We start from the raw sequence: 21,668 nt of genomic DNA, 5'->3' as shown, positions 1-21,668 counted from the left end.
CCAGGGACGCGGTGCTCGCGGGGCGGGGAGGAAGGGGTGCTGGGGCGGCGCGGAGGGACAGGCAGGGCAGACAGACCTGCCTTTGTTCGCCTGGAGATTGAAGCTGGATCTTTAATCTCAGCTGAGACAGAGAACAGAGAGATCCTGTCCCGGCTGCCCTCCCCCTGCAACCTGCCAGACGAGGGGCCCTGGCCCCCCCTGGGCTGGCAATCCCGGCCCCGCCGCCGGCACGTGTTATCCTGAGCTGGTGTCTCCGGGAGGGGAAACCCAGCCGCGTCCCCGTGAAAGCACCGTCTTTGGAGAAAGACAAGGGCTCTGACTCGTGGTATCGAGGTGTGCCGTGCTGTGTCATGGCTCTGAGCACTCCCGGGAGCCTGTCCTTGGTGCCGACGTGGGTGGGTGGCATGGGGCTCTGGCCCCACCAAGCCCTGTGCAGAGGCAGCTAGGCTGGGTAAACCAACCTGTAATGCCCTGAGCGTGCGTCTGTTGGGGCAGGCAGTGGGGACACCGCACAGGAGTGAGTGGTGACAGCAAACCTCTCCGATGTGCCTTGGCCTCACGTTGCCCCAGGGCACATGGTGGCTTGAGAACCCCCCGGCATGTCTGGAGGCAGGGCCAGGGGCTCTCATCCCCCCTCTGCCCTAAATTTTTACTTTGACCTGCTTTTGAGGCTTTTATTTGTGTAGCTGTACGTATTTATGATTCCTCTCTGCAGCTCCCCGGGGCGGGGGTATCATTATCCTGGGAGTGGGAAGACAGCGGCTCGGCTGGGAGAACCGGTTGGGGAGGCAGGAGCAGAGCTGGGCAGGTGAGATGGGGCTGCACAGGGGCATTTCTGTTGGTGGCCCTGGCATGGAGGGGACTGATTGCTGGGACCTGGTCCTATGGCACGAGGCATGCTGAGCCCTGCAGCCCCCCTTGCCAGCGGCAGAGTTGTGGACGGGCACCCTGGGCTGGATGCACCTCCCCGAGCAGCCAGTGGGTGTGCGGGGTGCCCAGGCCAACCCTTTCCTGGCCACCAGGCATGAATCTGGGCAGGACAGGGTGACTTGCGTTGCCATCTGTGCCATGGTAACGTCTGCCCACCATGGCACAGACACCCTACATTAAATGGTAGCTACTCAGACCCTGCTGTGCATCGTTTTCTTTATCCTCTCCAGTGTTGACCGCAGTCACAGGACAGCCAGGCCTGGTGAGTCCTGTGCCATGGACACACATGTCCTGGGATGAAATATCTCCAAATCTGATTTCTGGAGCCTCTCACAATCCCAGCCTGCCCTGGCCTCCACAATTCATCCACGATTTGGCTTCTGTGGCCTCATCTCAGCCCTGGCACCCTGTGCCCGCACTTGCCCTGCTCTGCCACGGCTGTGCCCTCCTCCTTGCATGCCAAGTGACCCCCAGGGATCCAGCCGCCGGGCCCCCGCACGGTGCCAGGCATGGTGGGCAGGTGGCCCAGCAGTGTCACAGGACCCCAGGCATCCGGGTCTGGCACCCCTACATTGCCGTGCTCCCTGCCAGTCTGGCGGGCCGACCGACTGCACCGAGCAGGCGTAGCAGTCCGGGTGCTGGGTGCTGCTAAGGAAGTGGTGATGCTGGGGAGGTGCGTGCTGGTGCAGCCCCACGGCCCAAGGCTGGGAGCATCATGGGGCTGAGCCCTGGCAGGCATGGGTAAAGCCAGATATTTTGCCTATTTTGCTTCCAGTGGTGCAAATCAAGGCAGTACACAGCCTGGCGTGTAATATGGCCCTAGGTACTTCATTCCCTTGAGTCTCATGGTGCAGGAGCAGCAGATCTCCCACGCTGCATGCATGAGGCTTGTAGTGTCTCATCCAGGTTTGGAGCCTTGAGGGCTCACAGTTTCCCTCCTTCTCTTTGCTGGGAGTGGGAATGCTGGAAATGGAGACCCTAAAACACTCCCACAGTCCTGTGATGCCAGGAACAGTGGCAGATGAGCAAAAACGTGAGTGCAAAGCTCCCACGGGCAATGTACAGGGATTTGCTGGGTCACTGCTCACCCCTGAGCCTTCTGCAATGCTGATGTCTCCATGCAAGCTGGTGTTGGGGTCATTCATGGACCTGTGTTTTAGTTGTCTCTTCGAGCCCGAGGAGCCACACTGGAGCAGGTCTGGGCTGGCTGGGAAGGGCACCCCAGGGTGGCTTCTGCTGCAAGTGCCTACATCGATCCTGCCATAGCTCAGGCCTAATTTGTGGCCCTGCTCACCTTGGACTTTGCCGGCACTGCAGGCCTTGGGGCTTTTTACCTCCTTCTGGGAACAAGGGTTTGCCCAGGGTTTCTCCCTGGGGATGCTGATACGTGACAGGTGCTCAGAAAGGAGTCAGAAGGGAGTCAGGAAGGAGAGGCCACAGAAACTGAAACCAATGACAGAAAACCGAGAGGAAATCTCGTGCAGCTGCCACAGGGTGTGTCAGACACGTACATGGCACCGTCGATCCTCAGGCACTGCTCTGGCTCCATAAAACCCAGCCTTGCTGCACAGCGCTTGCTATCAGTTGCCAAATGCAGGTGTCCGCCGCTTGCAGGCGGTGCTGGCCGCAGGAAGGCGCTTTCCAACCACTCACATCATGGGCCATGGCATGAGCGTGTGGTACTGGGCCATGGTGACAGGCAAGACACCTTTAACTGCTCTCGGCCACACCAGTGCCCATCTCCTGGCAGGACTGTGCTGTGGGAGTATGGAGCTCTGCTCCCCATGGGGCTGAGCAATGAGTTGGGCCATGCACGAGGAGCAAGGTGGCCATATCCAGCTGATATAGCTCAGCTCTGGTCACTTAACCCTTCGAGGTGATGACCAGCTCTGATTTGCCTCCAGGATGGCTCTCTGTGCTGTTCCTGATGAGAAAGAAGAGCCCCTATCACTGAAAGTGCTGAGCACTAAAGTCAGTATCAGAGAGAGACTTGAGCTCTGACCTGCTTCCAGCGCCCCACAGAGGAAGTCCTGAGTCCAAAGGGCACTGCAATGCAGCAGGCAAGGGCAAAGCAAAACCTACCCTTGAACTGAGAGTGATAAGTGTCTCGGTGAGGGCAGGGGGCTGCCTCATGGGCTGGTGCCCAGCCCAGGCACCCCCTGCAATGTGCTTTCCCTAGACACAAGGAGCTGGGGAGGGAAGTTAAGCTGAACCACCTGTGATGGACCAGGACAGAGTGGCCCCTCTGAGTTGGCTACTGCAGCCACACGCAATGGAGGCAGGACTTGGGTTGATCATGGGGCTGGTGAGGCTTCGCTGCTTGCCCAAATGGGCACAGCAAGTCCCTCACCCACAATGCACAGCCCCATTCCCCCAAATCCTTCCCACCCCTTTCCCATGGGCATGGTCTAGCTGGGACGGGGCAGTTGTAGAGAGCTGTCCTGTGCTTTGCTCAGGCACACTGGGGACATTTTGGATGAGCACAGCTCATTCGGTCTCTTACAGCTCGGCCTCTGCAGGACCTGGATGCGCAATGGACCATGTTGCATGCCAGCCTGCAGCAATGTGCAATGCAACCCATGGTCCCACGTGGCCTGCAGCTGTTTCCGTGCAGAGGGGGAACAGGGTGAATCTAGCACAAAGGCAACACTGAATCCAATCAGAATTTGGGTCAATTTTGGGTCTGGCCCCAAACCTGGCCACAGAAGGCCCAGTCTGGGGGCATGTGTGACTGCTGTGCCCTCTCCTAGCAGGCCCTGCTCATGGCGACGGCGACGATGCAGCTAAGCGGTCTGGTGCTGGCTATGCTGGGCTGGCTCGGCACCATCCTCACCTGCGCACTGCCCATGTGGAAAGTGACAGCCTTCATTGGCTCCAACATCGTGGTGGCCCAGGTCTTCTGGGAAGGGCTGTGGATGAACTGCGTGTATGAGAGCACGGGGCAGATGCAGTGCAAGGTGTACGACTCGCTGCTAGACCTAACCTCCGACCTGCAAGCGGCCCGCGCCCTCGTGATCACCTCTATCATTGTGGCCTTCTTCGCCTTCCTCACCGCCATCACAGGTGCTGAGTGCACCCGCTGCGTGAATGACAAGGGGGCCAAGATGAGGATCTCCATTGTGGCAGGCGCCATCTTCATCGTGGCTGGCATTGTGCTGCTCATCCCCGTGTCCTGGTCCGCTAATACCATCGTCAGCAACTTCTACAACCCCATGGTACCTGAAGCACTCAAGAGAGAGCTGGGGGCTGCCCTGTACATAGGCTGGGCTTCTAGTGCCCTCCTGCTTTTTGGTGGAGGCATCTTGTGCTGCTCCTGGCCCCCGGCCCAGCAGGATCCCTACCCCAAGAAGTACAGAGCAGTGAAGACCTGTACCCCTATGAGCTACCCCATGAAAGACTACGTGTGAGGTACCCTTCCTGGAAAAAGCTGTCCCCTGTCCAGCCCTCTCAATTGGTTGCAGAACCCCAGAGCTGCCAGCTCAAAGGAAAACACCATTGAGCCTGGGGGTGGTGGTTTATTGGGTCCCCATCCCACCCCAGAGCTCCCATCTGCCCAAGTCCCACCAGTCCCCTCCCTACCTGTGCACAGCCTCCTTCTGCCCCACCCCACTCTCAGCCTCACCAAGGGTTATACTGTCACCCTCCTGCCCCCCAGCTACATGCAGCCCCCTCCCTCTCTGCAGGGAAAGGGGATCCTGGCTGGATCCTGCTCACAGCCTGCTCTCCTAGTGGCAGGGCCACCACCATCCCCCAAGGGACACTGCCACATGTGGGCAGGAGGTTGTGTTCATGCTCTCCTTGGATGCTGCTGGCTGCTCCTCAATCATTTATAAATGTTTTGGTGCCACTGAAGCTGTCTGGACTCATTCTGAACGGGTGGAGGATGATGACATCTCCTATTACTTTTCCCAGCTCCAGTACACCTGCTACTAGCTTGGGAGATGCTTGTCCAATGTATGGCACACCATCTCCCCAGCACTGACAAGGGATCCACATCCACACGCATCCCTGTTGTTCTCAAACTTGGGCCTGACAAGGAGCCATTGCAGGCCAGGGCACCCCCCCCGCACATGGTTCCCTTGCTGTGCGCCCTGGCTTTGTGGGCAGGTGATGCCTCCAGCTGGCCTGAGGAGCAGGGAGACTGAGGCAGGAAAAGAGCAATGGGAGCCAGGATGTTGGGCAGCCCCACTGCAGCTTCTCCCAGCTGCAATGGGCTCAAGGGCCAGCCTTGGTTGCATAGAACCTCCTTGCCATACAGAGCTCAGCACTGCAGCTTGCTCAAGTCATCTGGATCCCAGGAGCTGGGAAAAGATCAGTCCCACTGGCACGGGTTACTAGACCAGAACAGGCCCAGCAGGTGCCCAGTGCTCAGAGAAAGGCCAAACCTAACCCAGCTCCTAGCCTGCTTCCCATCCTTGTGCCACAGCATGCAGGAGAGCCAATGGTCCCAGTGCTCAGGGCGCAACATATCCAGGCAGACAGCAGAGGCAAAGCATTTATTTGACAAGCCAAGTGTGGGATCGGGACAATCACAACCCCCTGCTGTCTGCCTGATTTGATGCCCAGGGGATGGTGTCTAGGTAATATAAGAAAAAAAAAAAAGACGATGAAAGAAGAGCAGGGCAAACAGCTGCCTGCAGTGCAGTGGGGGCTACCAGCAACCACAGCCCCCAGAAGCATTCAGGCTTCTGGCTGCACAGCCCCAGAAGCATTCAGGTATTTCTAAGATTGAGGGACAGACTTGTGGGCTCTTTGTGCTGAGCTCCCTGGGGTTTTTGGCTAGACTAGGGAAGAAGCAGAGCAAATACAAACTGCTAGACACAACTGAAAGAAATGGGGCAGCTCAGCCTGAACTGCAGGAACACAACTATCATCCGCAGCTACAGAAGAGCTCAGAAGAAGGAGATAACCTGCTCCTCATGGGAACAGGACAAGCAGCAACTGGCCTAAAAAGCAAGCAAGCAAACAAAAATACCAGCAAGAGATTTGAGTACAAAACTTCCCAAGGAAGCACTTAAAGAGAGGGTGAAAGCACCACCACAAGAGGGAACAGGCCAGGCAAGCAAGATGGGCATGGCCCGGCAGAGCTGGTTCTTGGGCAGGCAGCAGCTGCCAACCTCCTGAGGTCTCTTCCAGCCTCATTTTCCATGCATGTTATTAACAGCCAAGTTATAGGAAAATGAGGGCTTAAGCAGCTATTGAGGGATGACAGGCTGGATGCAGTGCTTTGAAAGCTGCTGTAGACTGGGTGTTACACTGGCATAGCTGTTCCTGGTTCAGACTCCAAGGCATCCTGCCCTTCAGAGTATGCCCCACTGTAGTTGCTGCATTAATTCTTGATAGAGATGAGAGCCTGGGATGAGAACAAGACTGCAGCACGTGTCAGTGGGGACTCACCAGCAGTGGTACCCAGCTGGGAAAACAAAGAAGGATCCAGAGTTTGACCACAGCTATATGGGAGGGTTGAAGAAGTGGACAACGTGGGGAGGAGGCAACCCAGACAGGAGACCGCTCTACCCAGCCAGCCAACCAGATCTGTAAGACACTATGGCAAGGATGGAAAACTAAGGTGCTGGGGAAAGCACCTGAATGTCAGAGCTAAAGCCTAGAATACCGAGTGAAACCTGGAAAGCCTCCCCAAGCTGAGGGGTGAGGTTCCCAGGAAAGGAGCCGGTGAAGGGGAACGAGAGAAGTTTTGGCAGTAAGCAGTTCCTCGGGAATAAGCAGGAGCAATTTCAGGGCCATGAGCTGGGCAGAGTTCAGATAAGCTGCAGAAGAAGATTGGGCAAAGGAACGCCGGGGGCGGGGGGTTGTGAGGGCGCCACCGAGTACCCCGAGGGGGGCTGTGAGGGCGCGACCAAGTGCCCTGAGCAGGGGTGTGAGGGCGCGACCAAGTGCCTCGGGGGGGGGGGGAGGGAGGATGCTGGCTGAGGTGTCCCGAGGGGTCCCCAGCCCCTCGCTGGGCTCCAGCAGGTCCCCGGAGCAGGCCCGGCCTTGTGGCAGAGCCCCAAGCCCTGGGAGAACCTGGGGTACCGTGGGGTACCCTGCAGCTGGCAGTGTTTATGGGGCCCGGCCTTGGGGCCCCCAGCCAGGACGGTTGCCGTGGCGCCTGCCAGGGTCTGGCGTCTCCGCGGTGACAGCCAGGGAGGCGATGGTGGGTCTGGCACTGGTCCCCAGGGTGCTCAGCCCCCGGTGAGGTCCCAGCTGTCCGCCCCCCTGGGCCGCCAGACCCTCCTCGTCCTCCCGGACCGCAGCCCCATGCCGGACGCGTCCCTCAGCTCCTGCGGCGCCCTGATGGGGCAGCCGGTGGCTGGCAGGTGCGGGGGGCCATGGCAGGCCTGCCTGAGCCTGCGGGCTGCCTGCCCCCGCCTGCTCGCCCGCTGCTGGAACGTCCCGCGGGACGTGGCCGGCGGCCTCCATCTCTGCCTGGAGCTGGGGGCCAATGTGCTCTTCAGCCTGGCCCGTGAGGCGCTGCTGGGTGTCATGGTGCTGCTGCTGCTGGGCTGGCAGGTGTTCGGGAAGGGGCAGCGCTGGGCTCAGACGCAGCTGCGGGACGGCTTGGTGAGCTGTGATGGGGGCTGGGTGCCTACCGCCCCTTCCTGGGGTGGGATCTCACCTTGCCAGCTCCTGGCCTGCCCCTAGGACTCCTCTCCGTGGGGTGGCCCCAATCTCCCCGCCCCAGGGGGGTGTAGTGCTGGGAAGGTCTCCTGAATGATGTGGTGGCTGACCAAGATGGCCTGTTCTCCCAGCTGGTTCTTTGCCTTGCAACACCCCTGGCTCTCTTCTGGCTCCCTGACATGCCAGGCTGGGCTATCGCCTCCCTCATCTTCCTCTGACCCTATCAGGACACTCTGAGGAGGCGGCTCATCAAGGCACGGCGACTTCTGGGGACCTGCCGCTGGCACCTTCAGGGCCTGCAGGTGGGGCTTACCTGGGGCCCTGCCTACACGCTCACCTGCCTTATGTCCTGGTTCTTACAAACTGCCTTGGAGCTCGTGAACAGGGTGGCTGGTGAGGAAGAGGAAGGGGAGGAGAAGGATGTAGAGATGAAGCTGTTGAAGAACTGGAAGGAACTGAGGCTTCATGTAGCGAGAGAAAAAGAGGAAGGCAATTGAGCACATTTTCCTAGAACCACTAATAAAGCTGCTGGAAGGCTTTTGCTCTTTTTGCTTTTTCTGTCCAGGGAAAAGAGAGGAAAGTGGGACCGCCCACACACTGGGAAGTCCCTCTGTAGGGCAAGCAGTGCAGAGAGACCTGATGGCAGCTATGGCAGAGCACGTGTCCAAAAAGCATTGTGTCTCTTGGCATGTGAGGCCAGGGATGGGGTGAGCATCTCCTCTTCCTGGACATGATACCACTGTCCAGAGGGCACAGTCACTGTCTTGCTGCAAGCTGTCCTTCATTTCAAAGATCTCAAAGGACACCTTGTTGTTATGCATCTAACGTTAGCTTGGGGCATCTTCAAGCCACCTTACTGTGCTCAGTGGACTCCAGAGGAGACTTTCACACTCCTCATTGACCAGCACATGAAGGAAAAGGACTGTTGCTCCCTGAACTTGTCTGGCCTCTTGTCTCAGGCTGGGTTATCAGCAGGATTTGTGACAGGGCCTCAGGTGCTGGATGCTCAGCATCTGCAGAGAACCCAGAATGGCTGAAGGAGGAAGGACTTGTTTTGGGGTTGCCCACAGACATCCCAAAACTTTTTATCTGTCACTTCAGGACCTTCCTGCCCTAGCTGGAAGTAGGGGCCTGAGCCCTGCTGAAGCCTTCTCCATCTGTTGAGCTCACTGAAGCTGGGCTGTCCCGCTCTGGTCTACCCAGTGTCTGGTGCTGAGGGTTTGGGAGACAACTAGGTCCCTAGTGGTTATGGCACTGGGTAACTACAGCACATGTGCTTCAGCAGAGACCCTATGCGCTTCCGAGGTTCTGCTGTGGGAAAGGTTACCTCCAGCTCCACTTGCACAAGCCACCATTGCTCTATTGCTCTTATATAGGGCACTTCCAGGATATAATCTGGATGTCATGATTAGGTACACACCTCCTCCATAGCCCCAGCAGATTGCTTATAGCAATATAGTATCATACCAGTTCCATGGGTTCCATCCTGTCCCAGTACATGAAAGTATCATGTCCTGCCTTGTTACTTGGACCAGTGATCTCCTTCCCAGCAGTGTATCCAGGCTGTGTCCCATCCCACCGCTGATAAAAAAATCCGCTGCTTTATTGTTTTTGCAAGTTAGGTACTGCCTTATTGCTGCCTTATATAACGGATGCTAAGTGCATGGTGACTGCTGTCTGGCCAGGTTGACTCGTGTCCTACCACTTGTCCCAGCCGAATAGTGCCCAGAAACTGTACTGTCATTCTACCATGTGCACTCATCATCCTCATCTCCCCTGTCACCACTTGAACAGGTCCTGCCCCACAACATGTAAAAGTAATGTATTGTCCTGATGTTGAACAGCTATCCCAACCCCAGAGGAAGAAGGCATCTGCACCTTGTGCAGATCACTTCACGTCCTGAAATGTGTTCCACTAGAGCTGTTTAGACACTTCTATGGGTCGGTCTCCACTGTGTTCCCTTTGCATGTGCTTGTAGTTGAAAAGCAACAACAGAAGAACTTGGAGTCAGAGGGCAGAGACCTAGCACCTTGGAGCTCTGCAGGTGTCAAAGGAGTGTTCTGCCTGTACCATGTTTGGGTTGTGCTCACCAGAAGAAGGACAGGAATTATGCAGAGTGCCAATGTAAGAGACGAGGATTTGGTAAGATACCTTCTTTGATCTGGACACTTTACATTTGCTATATACCGTATTTGGCTAATTAATGAAGGACATTCGTTATTTTGTAGATAGAAAGGGTCCCATTTGGACTGTTCTCTAAGGGAGGTGGCATGCTTGTCACTTAGCAAGTCTCTGCAGTGCTGTGAGTGTGACACTCATTTTCGATACAGCTCACTGACATTAGTAGTGAAGATAGTTCACTGGACTCTGGCTTATGTGATCACCCTCATCTATTGCAGCCAGTAACTTGGCTTGAGGCTTTTTTTCCACAGGAGAAAGCTGCGTGCTAATGACAGAAAGCACATGAGACCATTGTGAGCGTCACTGAGTCCCCCAAGCCATTCTCACAGCTCACATCAGCATTTGCTCTGCAGCTCAGATATGTTACTTTTGGTCTTCCTGTTGTCACAGTGTCCTGCTGACTACCTCCCCAGTCGCTGGTCATTTTGGCTGTTCCTCTGCTGACATCCAGCTGCTCTCTTACATCTTGAGCTGCTCTCACCTTATGCATGATGCCTGGGAACCACAGACAAATGGACTGCTTGTGCAGTTGGGTGACTGTAGTCAGGGCATGTGGCTCATACTAACCCTTGGCTGGGCTAACAACTAAGTCACACACCTTCCTCTTGAAGACCTGCCTGCTTGGACTGCATGTCCCAAGCCAGGTGGGAGCCTTGCTGTGCTTCTGCTGCATAGGTGAAGATGGGTCTGCCCAAGAGTGGGCACTTCTGGGGCTTGATGTCACAGGGTGGCCCAGGCAGTAATGACTGTGGGCCTCGAGAGGGAGCCCTCCACCCACGCTCGGAGGCCTTGAACTTGGCACCTGCCACTCCAGCCTGCCTGGGAGCAAACTGGGATGCACTGGCTTTGTGGCTTGTCCAAACCCTGCCCGCAACCCCAGCCCTCATGAGTCTTGCCAGCACCTTGCCCACAATCTGGATTGCTGTGCTGTGCCTGGGCTGGGATGCTCTGCCCCATGCCTGCCCACTGCCCTCTTGTAGGTCCCCTCCTTTTGCACTCAGAGCACCAGCTTGTGGGTAAGATGTGTTTGCAAGCAACTGAGTGGGGTGAGACCAGGGCCCACTGATTTTCCCAATCTTCCTAGCATTGTCTGCCACTGGCTCTGGTCTCACTCACCACCCTGTGAACTCCAACTGCAGCCCTTCCCACTGCAGGGTGGGCTTCAGTGCCTGTCTGCAAACACCAGCCTTGGCTGGGCTGACCTTGGCTGGCTCAGAGACTGTCAAGAGCTTCCTGGTGATGGCCTCGGAGCATCTCTTGGGAGGGTCTTTGTGGGTCTGAAGTGCACAGCAGGGGCAGATGGGAGGAATCAGACTCTGGCTGAGATAGGAACTGGTGAAAGCAGGTTTCTTCCCCCTGAATGGGAAGTTGAGAGCAGATCTTATCCTCATCTTGCCTGGTTGTCCAGGTACCCAGATGGTTCCTGAGAGGGAGCTCCAAGGGGCTGTCCTGTGACAAAGGGTACCAGATGTACCCACCTGTGCTTTGTACCCTCTCCAGCCACTAGTGCAGGTCTGGTCCTGCCTGCCTGAATCTTGTGGCATAGGGGTAGCTGTCTCCCTTTCTGGCATAGGCCGTGACCAGAGGTAGTTTTGTGTCTGAGCCTATAATAGCCCATTTTACAGTTTGAACATAATTTCCACTGCTAATTTAAGCCTGGCATTCATTTACAAGGTAAACAAGAGGCAGAGTATATCAGCTAGCTTCCTCCTCCCGCTTACTTGCCCACCGCTGGCTCTACTCTCCTGTCTGACTCTCCTGTACTTGGCCCCTTCAGGCTGCAGCTGGGCTGCGCGTTCCCCAAGACTCGACTTGCACAGATCAATTCTCAAATTAGTCGGAGCTTTTCTAAACATCATGTTCCCGGGGCTGGCTTGCTTCAGCGTGCTGTGCACAGCTGTACAAACAGCTTCTCTCTGCACCCCGTGTCACAGCAGCTTTGGGCTGGCCTGAACCCAGCCCTGGCAAGCCAGGTTCTGGACCATACTCTGTGGTGATGTTGAAGGACTCAACTGTGCCATCCCCTGAGGCTGTGCAGGGTCACAAGGCTGGTGGAGACTCTGCAAAGGGGCAGCAGCAGGTTTCAGCAAACTGGAGTTTACTCACGGCAAAGTGTGCTTGTGCTGAAGCTGGACTTTCTCCTGGCCTGTGGCCTTTTGCTGGCAGGCTCCAGTCATGTCCACTCAGGTATGTGCTGTCTTTGCTGCTGTGATGTGGTTCCCTGGAGAACAAGTGCTCTCCTTGGCTATGGAGTGACAGTAGGTCCTCAGACTATCTGCCTTGGGACAGGAGGGTCTCTCTGTGCCTGAGGAGAACAGAGAAGACCAGATATCTCCAGGGCACTGTTCCCTGGGTACTTGAGTGGTGGGCAGGCTCTGATTTGCTCCTTGCATTGTGGACTCTTGTTCTCAACTCCTTCTAGTAAAGATAGGAGATCTTCTTGCTGTCCTAGCTGTATTGGGCCCATTGCTGTGTTGTGCCAGGGCACAGGTAGAATGCAGAGCTCTGCCCCAAAATCAGCTTCTCCTGAGACCTTGTCTAATGCTAGAGCTGGAGCCAGACCATGTCAGTGCAACCATTTCAAAACAGCTAGTGGTAGGGTGCCCTCATTACCCATGAGCATGGCAGAGTCTGACAGGAGAGTCATGTTCCCAAGACAGACTTGACTGACCACTCTGAACCAAGAAATGGCAGATAGCTGACCTAAATTGGCCTGCCCTCCCTCACCAAGACAAAAGCAGAGGGGTAGAAGGGCAGCTTGGCTCTTAGATGGGCACAGCTGTTCCCTCACCGTTAAACCTGCAGCTGGGCTGAGGTGGGCATTGGGAAAGATCAGGTCTGAATTTGGATTGAATCCTCTAAGAGGCATCTCAAGGGCTCCAGCAGGAGGCTGGGCTCTGCCAAATCTAACAATAAGTCATCTGCCTCCTAACTGATCTGCAAATCCCACAGATGAGATGGTCTTGGACTCCTGTACACAAATGTGTGGTGGCACTTGGCACACCCAGCAGGTGGACTTGCACTTTTCAGGGACTGTGTGGGGCATCCCTGGTATGATCTTGGTTCTCAGGGTGGGATTAATGTTGCCTCCTGAACAAAGTGGCATCACAAGGAGGTCCCACCTCACAGAGGGACTGCAGGTTGTCAGGACAGACTGGCTGTAATGCCAGGACGGCAGCCATCCAGGCCAACCAACAGGCCAGAAATCACTGTGGAGAAGCAGCTCCAGTCACCCTGGCTGATCCAGCACCTTCAGAGTGTGTCATGGCTGTGTGTGCCCTGGAGGCTTGCTGGGCTGCCCGCATGGCTATACATCAGCCCAACTAGCATCACTGTTATTAGTGATGGACAGCTGGTCACCTGGAACATGTGTGCATAAGGCTTGTACTCTGCTGGGCACCATGACAGGTCCAGATTTGAAATGGTATCTGACAGAGCTCAGCTGAAAGCAGAGGGCTGCTGTGACAAGCATGGTGGTTTGGACCCTAGGATGGCAAACGATCACTGCAGCACATCGCCCCAGCTGCTCAAGCTCCCCAGAGAGGGAACATGGGTCACATGCGTGCCCCTGCCTCCCTAGGTTGTGAGCATCCCGTAAGGACTCTGCCTGGTAGGTGATAGATGGAATGGGGGGCAGATGCTGCTGAGAGTATTGCTGTGAGTGGGTCCCTGTGCTGAGCATGTCCCTCAGAGGAGCCAGTGCCCTCTGTGTATCCATATCCTGCTTCCTGAGCCAGTGTTGCCTTTAGCACCCTTGTTCATCTCTTCTCCTGACATCTCCTCCCAGGACTTACTGAGCAATCAAACCCCTTCAGCTTACATTTTGCCAGTCCATCCAGGTACCTCCTCTCTGCTTTCCCTGACCAAGAATTGCAGCCTGTCCCAGAGGTGCTCTACCCTGCACAGCTCTGTAGGACAACAGCCTTGCGGGCCCTATGTAAGACACTGGCCAAAAGACCCCCCAAGAGCAGCACAATGCTGCCTTCATCAGCCGGCTGAGCTTTTCTGTGTAGCTTTCAGACATGACAAATAGGTACAGATGATGGGCTTTGTGGGCTGGGGCATGCTGCATGTGCCATGTTGGTGTCTCTGTGCTGTGCAGTGATTTGCATATGCAGAAAGTTCTCTGTCTTCCTGCCATGGTCCTAAACACCTTGTATGGCCCCAGGCTCCTTGGCCTGTTTGCAGTTCTGGGTGCTCAGAGCCTGATGTTTGTGGGGTTTGGACTCTAGTATGAACCTAGGGAGAAATCACGCGAGCCAGGCAGTGGGAAGGAAGGGCAAGAGTAGAGCCAGCAGGCCAGTCTGAGTCTGGCCGGCTAGGGGAGGGTGTCACAGCAGCTGGGCCCCAGACTGGCTCTGCAGCAAGGTAGGAGCCTGTAGCCCTGAGTGAGACATGGGCAGGCACCAGTGGGGACTGTTGGTTCTGGGGACCGGGACTGCAAGCTCCTGGCCCAAGGGGTTTTAGGGCTGGTTATTGGGCCTGAATGGAGTCACTGGCTGCATAGGTTGACTCTGTACTCCCCTCCCTATTCCATGTCCTCCTTGGTCATGCATGGAGGATCCCAGAGCCAGGAAATGTCCTCAGGGGAGCCTAAAATCATGCACAGCTCTGAAAAGTGAACCCTCAGTCCTCTGAGCTCTCTGCTGCCTATTCTGGGCCAAGGGGAGCAAGGACAGCCATCCTGTGGGGGCACTTCAGCCTGCCACAGTTCAGGACTTGCCCTGCTAAAATGGAGTGGATGGTTCCATGGACCAGACTTGGGTCATGGAGGCAGGGCAGGGCAGGAACACCCTGGTATGGTGACAGCCAGGTAGGACTTGGACAGCCCATGTAGGGAAGGCAGAGACAGGACAACCTATTTCCCTGTGACAGGAGACAGCAGACGGCAGATCTGATGTGATGGGTGGTGGGATTTCATGCATCAGCACTGCCTTGGGCTGGACCAGCTCTCCACATGCATGCTGGAGAGACCAGTGTTTTCTTTTCCCAGCATCCAAATGTGGCCAGAATTTGTCAGCCCTAAACCGTCCAGTCCTTCCTTAAAACCCAGCCCTTTGGTGTCCAGAGACAAGTGGATTTTGCCCCCTAACAAACACCACTCAGCACCACGAGCCCTCTGGGAACACTGGGCCCCTGCCCGACTTCTCAGTTCATAAATCCAAGCATTCCTGTGATTGATTGTGGCCAGGGCTGCTGTCACTAAACCATCCGCACTGGCCCCTGACGCCCACATGGCTCATGACCAGGTAGCAAGAAAAGGCTGAGATATAAATCAACACGGAACGGCACAGAGCTGGCCAGAGATCAGACCAGCAGAGCAGGCAGGCAGTCTAGGGGGGCAGCTCACATAACTGATTCATGATTGTTCACATGGCTGGGAAGGTTTGTCCTCCTGCCAGTGAGCCTCACTGTCCACACCACATGCAGCCCTAGGGACCCAACACATTCCTCGACCATGGCCTGCCACCCTTGCGCTGACCTCAGCAGAGCTCTGACCACTGCTGCTCCCAGGTGCGTGCTCACACCAGGAACTTTGCCGTCATTCTAACCAGTTCTCCGGGGCACAGTGCTCCCACACCAGGCACATCCTCCCTTCACAGAACTCCACCTGCACCCCCAATGCATGGTGCTCCCACCCCACCTACACCCCTAATCATGGTGCTTCCACCCTTCCTACACTCCCAATGCATGATACTTCCACCCCTGCCTGCACTTCCAACACATGGTGCCCCACCTCACCTGTATTCCCAATCCATGGGGATCCCACCCCCGTTCTACCCCAATGCCTGGTTGTCCTACCCCTCCTGCCCTTCCAGGGCACAGCATTCTCACACACAGTTCATCACAGGGGCACAGTGCTCCCAAACTGGTAGCATTCCCATTGCTCACTGTCCTTACCCCAAATGCCAGGACCTCTGCTGATGGCACGTACCCTCTTTGCAGCCCTCCTAGAAGTGTAGCCTTCAGCCACATCTGAGCACCCACTGCCCAGCTCAACCATTTCCTCAGCACTGAGCAACTCCACTCAGACCATGTCCCCTTGACTTCCCCACATACCTAGGCCATAGATCACTACTCATATGCCCTCTCTGTGTTTCCAGCTGCGCTTTCCTCCATGCTCCTCTGCTCCCTCTCTGTCCCTATTGCCAGCTGATCTCTCCCATGAACAAAGACTTCCAGTTCACCCCTGGTCATGCCCAACACATGTAGTGAATCTGCTCTTTCTGCAACTCCCTCAACTTGGCTCCCTGACACACCCATACCACTCCTGCCTGCTCTGTCCCACTTCATGATGTCCCTTCTTCTGCCCACATGCATCCATCCCCACCTCTAGCAACCTTTGCCCCAGCCACTCACCTCATGCCACTCCTCTGGCCTCACCATCCACTGCTCCCTGCCCATGCACATTGCTGTTACATCACCATCATTTAACACCACCACAGACCTTATCCCTTTGACTCAGCATAGCTCACTGGACAGCATCCTCACAACTCAGCATCACTCCTCAGTCACACTCCAGTGACTCAGGGCAGCTCCACACATCAACGACCATATCCCTGCAACTCAATGTAAAACCTAGATCACATCCCTGTGACTCCAGGTAACACTCTAGATCACATTTCTGTGGCTCAGTGCAAATCCCCAGACCATATCCCCTACAATTCCTCCTAACTTGTCTGATTACATCCATGAGACTCAGCCCAACTACTGGATCACATCCCCTTGACTCTGCATAGCTTTCCCATTCACATCTGCTCTGTTTGCCCTAATTGCATCCTAGAAAGTGACTGGCATCCACTGGGAAGTATCAGGAACAGGCAGGATGAGATCCAATGGGTGAAAACTGGAGTCAGTAAGTCTATCTCAGTAGTAAGGTGCAAACTTTCACCAGAACAGCAATTAATGAGTGGATCAATGACATTAAAGAAAGCAATGGATTTCTTGTGACTTGGCAAAGATGATTAGGTACTTTTGTTAGGGCTGTGTGCAGGCCAGGTAGGCAGTGCTGTGGGCCCTGGGTTGGATGATAAGCTCTTGTCTATTGAGGTCCATCTGGATGATCTTAAAGCACTTCTGGACTTAGGGTGAGGTCATCTAAATTCTGTCTACACTGAGGAATTGGGGAATCAGCCTCAATTTACAGCTCACTCCACCAGCACCTACTTGTACAGATGTTCAGGAGGTAGGATGGGCTGCTGCTGTCTCTTCCCCTCGCTCTTCTTATGTTTTATCCTCAGGCCCTTGAATTAGCCCCTGGAGACCAGGCCTTCCTCTCCTAGGGGCATCTGTGAATCCTAGCTCTTCCTTGAGCCCAGTGGCTCTGCTTTAGTAGGAAGGATAGAGGGTCCTCTAGTTCCTTAAGATCTTGCCCAAATGGAAATTGAGGAGTGGAGCCAAATGGGAAATGGACCAAACCATTATTTTTTTCTTCAACTGGAGCTGAACCTGGGCTGAGCTTTGTTAACTCCAACCAGAACCAAATCACTAGACACAGACTGTAAACATCTAGAAGCATATGATTGCTATAGAAGACAGGGAAACAAGTGGGTTTGATTCTGGATTTAATCAGCTCAGGGCTGAGAAGGTTATAATGGTTTGGGTGACAGTGATCATGAAGTGAGAGTTCATTCTTTCTAGGGCTTGATTACATGTTCTCTTGTGGTTGAAACTGTGTCAACCAAGCACTCCTGGCTGTTGATTCTCCTTTTGCCAGAGATCATTGCATCTTTGGATTTCCTGGCTTGAGTTGCTTGTCTGAATGCTCTCCAATCCATGTTGATCCAAATGACCTGGTTAGGCCGTTTAGTGGTAGGTCTATCCTAACTCACAGTTGCAGCTGGAAGAGGATGTGCAATTAATGTCTTGGAAAAGGAAGGAGAAAGAACAGCAAAATGAAGACTACGGACTCTGAAAATTGCTACGTAATAACTCCTGGGAAGCACATGTAAGGAAAAATACTGCAAAGCAGCTGTCTGGTCCTCAAAGAAACAACTTAAGGGAGTAAGTTCAGAGAGAGGCTAGGAATCTGGCAAAATTGAAATCTCTGCAATTATCTCAAAGAACAAGGAGGAGGGGCCCAGACAGCGGAAACTACATTAAATCATTAGAGATGGGATAACACGAGCACATGGACAGATGCAGAATGACCTAGGTGGAGATTGATGATATACTTCCAAGGGCCAACAGGGAAGGAGAAGGTGGTCTGTGGAGCCCAGCACTCCAGGGGAGAGGTGTCTGTGACTGACTCTGAGATGGTTACATTGTTACATTCCTTTTTTGCTTTGGTGGTCAGCTGGTAACACAGCTAATACCTTCCAAGACTATAGAGGGCTCAGCCTAGAATGAGTTGGGTATCTGGGTAGAGGACACTTGGATAAATTCAGCATTTTCAGGTAGGCTGAGCCTTTTTGCTTACGGCACTTTGAAAATTGACTGAAGAAATCTACTCAATGGATTAGCTTTGAGAACAAGTAAACTAAAGAGATCACATGGATTCAAAGCAGTGGGGTTCGCAGAGGAAAAACTCAAGTTCATAGAAGAAAAATACGTGAAGGATTACCACATAAAAAGGCTCAACTCTGGCTCAGGAGGTCCATGAACTCCAAACTGCTGTAAGCTGGGAAAGTATTTGAGGATGTGTCACACTGGGTGGGCTTTTCACTTTCTGTTCATTTCCAGGTGACTGCTATTTACACCTGTTGACAAAGATATACAGGAATGTATGGACTTCAGGGTACCACAGCAACCTTTGAAAACAGAGGAAAGGCAGCAAAACTCTTTCTACAGTGAGTGAAAAGGCAAGTGGAAAAGTCACATGCCACATTCTTGACTGCAAGAAGCCTTTTGATGCTGTTTTGCAACACTAGTCTGAGTACAGAATCATGAATTACCTGGAAATATTATAACTTATATGCAAGTATGATTCTTGAAGAACAGTCCTTGATGCTTCACCCTTGAGTGCAAAGCATGCTGCTCCCATCTGCACACTCCACAGCCTTGCATGAAGATATAAGCACCCTGAAGGACTGATTGAGAATTCAAAATAATCTTGACATATTAAATAAATGATCTTACCAAAAGAAAAAAATCTGATCACGTTAAAGGGCACACTAGAAAGTGAAACAGTCAGGCAGGAAGAATCAACCATTCTGGTCCATGCTGGAAAGGATGGGTCTGGCTACAGCTCTGCCATACAGACCTGGCATCAGAGTCAATCACAACCTGAGCACGTGTTGAGGAGGCTGCATAGAAGGATGAATGTCAGAGCATCTTGTGAGATGCAGGAAGGGCTATCTGCTCTCTGCAGTATAGACAGGCCTCACATATGAGTCTTAGCCCAGGCTAGGCTGCTGCACTGTGAGAAAGATGTAGGTGAAGGGGAGAGTGGAGGAAGATGGTAAGTAAGAGGATGGTCTGGAGAACAGGGTTGGGAGGAACCTGGCTTGTTTGGCCTCAGCAAAAGAAGAACAATTATTCTGCTTGTAGGACTGGGATTTAGGAGTTGAGATGACAGCAATGGAGACACAGTGAAGTACCAGTACTGGAGAAGACTCCTTTGTCTGAAGCCCCAGGACAGTCACCTGAGGTTCTTCTTGTCCCTGCTTTGGAGGGCTGGTCTCTCACAGCCCACTTGACGTCATGTGAGATGTGTTCTACTCAGTCAAACTGAGGACAGTGTTCCTTTGCAATACTGAATTGTACTTGTGACAGCTTCCCGCTGCTGCTTTCCTCACCACGAGGCTGATGATAGAACAGTAAGTGCTGTGGTTCACTCCTTGCCATTGCAGTCAGGTCCCCTCTACCTGTTCTGGTCTGCTGGCAGTAAGGCTTCCACTGGCACAGTGAGTCTTGGAAGAGGATACCTGTCTGGGATTTGCCATGGGGTGTCCTAGATGGATCAAGGAGCCTAACATATCTTGGCTTTGGGACAGGGGAGAAACAACAGCAGTGCTGAGTGGAAGACTTCTGAAGATCTCTATTCTGACATCCTGCTCAGAGCAGAGCTACTACTTCATCAGAGTCCAGCCTTGAGCCAGGCCTCGTACTGGGGCCTGGTGGGCTCTGGGCAGTCCTTCCTCAATACAGGAGCAGTAAATTGCTCTGCAGTGGTGTCCTGGCACCCTGACTGTGAAGAATCACAAGGACTCCACACTTCCTGCTTTGGGCCTTTCTCCTGTATTCCCCATTGGCTGTGGAGGAGCCTTGTCCCTTCCTGGGCTCTGTGTCAGCAGATAAATCTGTTGCTGGGGAGGTGAGGGGGCTCTGAACCTGGCCTGAAGGTAGGAGAGTGGCTGGGCTGTGTGTGCTCCGTTGCAGCTCACTGAAGAGCCATGCTGGCCAGCACTTCACTGCTTGTGCATAGAGCCCACTCTTTTCACCTTAAGCCACCTCTCACATGCTGGCTGCTTGCCCCTGACTCCTGAATTATTGGCCATACTTGGTTTCCTTGCTGTGACCCACTGCCCTCTGTCAGGCATGGAGATACACACACAGCCGCAAATGCTTGCAAACTGTGTGCAACACAGATACTCTAGGTGATGCCAGATCTTCTATGTTTCTTGGCCTGCTGTTCCTCAGCCATCTCGCCAGGTATGTAACTATCTCAGCTATTTCCTGCTGTACTAAAAAAAAAAAAAAAAATCCTTCCCTCTGTTTGATATAAATACACTCTACAGCTGCCCAACCCCCTGGCTGGACAAGCAGCATTGCAGACAGATTGCGTCTCCCAGCAGCACAGCCAGCACCGCTGTGCCCTGCTTGTTCCCTTTGGCAACAGGAGCAGAAGGGGCTGCCATGGTCATGGCCCAGACCCAGCTCCCATCACAGCTGGAGGGGTTTATGGTCTGCTTTCCTTCTCCTGATGAGCACATCCTGGGCTGGTGTACTTCTGCACCAAGCTGGCTGGAAAGAAGAGAATCCATGGCTGGCTTTGGCCATCTGTGCACTGTGGAGCCCCTTCCTCTTGCAGGGGAAAGCTCATGAGTGAAGAGAAAGCCTCCAGGTTGGGGTGGCCTTCTACCAGATTTGGTGCCTCAGGAATCAGGTATGATGAGAAACTACCCCCTCCACATCTTTTTCCAGAGACTAGTTTATGCTTCCTGTCCCACGATGAGAAAATGCCAAACATAGCCTAGGGTTAAACTCTATAATCTCAAAATCACAGCTCTTTGCTGCCCTGTTCCCAAGTTGGTGCAATGGGTGCTTCCTAGCCCAGCACAGAAACTTGCCCAAATTGTGCCTTGATCGTAGAATCATAGAGTCATAGAATCAGTAAGGTTGTAAGGAACCTCTGGAGATCATCTAGTCCAACCTCCCTGCTCAAGCAGGGTCACCTAGAGCATGTTAGACAGGGTTGCATCCAGGCGAGCTTTGAATATCTCCAGAGAAGGAGACTCAACAACCTCTCTGGGCAACCTGTTCCAGTGCTCTGTCACTCTCACAGTGAAGAAATTCCTCCTCACGTTCAGGCGGAACTTCCTGTGGTTCAATTTTTGCCCGTTTCCTCTTATCCTGTCACAGGGGACAACTGAAAACAGTTTGTCCCCATCCCCTTGACAGCCTCCCTTCAGGTACTTATACACATTGATAAGCCCCCCCTCAGTCTTCTCTTCCCCAGGCTAAACAGGCCCAGCTCTCGCAACCATTCCTCATAGGGCAGATGCTCCAGCCCTCTGATCATCTTTGTAGCCCTATGCTGGACTCTCTCCACTAGCTCCATGTCTCTCTTGTCCTGGGGGAAGCCTAGAACTGGATGCAGTACTTGAGATGAGGCCTCCCCAGGGCTGAGTAGAGGGGCAGGATCACTTCCCTCGACCTGCTAGCAACACTCTTCCTAAGGCACCCAAGGATACCATTGTCCTTCCTGGTCTCAAGGGCACATTGCTGGCTCATGGTCAACTTGTCATCCACCAGCACTCCCAGGTCCTTCTCTGTA

At 54.1% G+C, this 21,668-nt stretch overlaps 1 protein-coding gene across 1 annotated transcript; it reads left to right on the top strand.

The window, feature by feature from the left end:
• Positions 1-3,692: 3,692 nt before the first annotated feature.
• On the top strand, positions 3,693-4,337 carry LOC134149381 (claudin-4-like). The gene has a single exon (XM_062592456.1). The coding sequence runs from the start codon at positions 3,693-3,695 to the stop codon at positions 4,335-4,337; it is 645 nt and encodes a 214-aa protein (XP_062448440.1).
• The last annotated feature ends 17,331 nt before the right edge of the window (positions 4,338-21,668 follow it).

This window comes from Rhea pennata, chromosome 20 (genome assembly GCF_028389875.1).
Source record: "Rhea pennata isolate bPtePen1 chromosome 20, bPtePen1.pri, whole genome shotgun sequence".
In the NCBI taxonomy this organism is placed as follows: Eukaryota; Metazoa; Chordata; class Aves; order Rheiformes; family Rheidae; genus Rhea; species Rhea pennata.
This window is presented reverse-complemented; position numbering and strand designations above follow the sequence as displayed.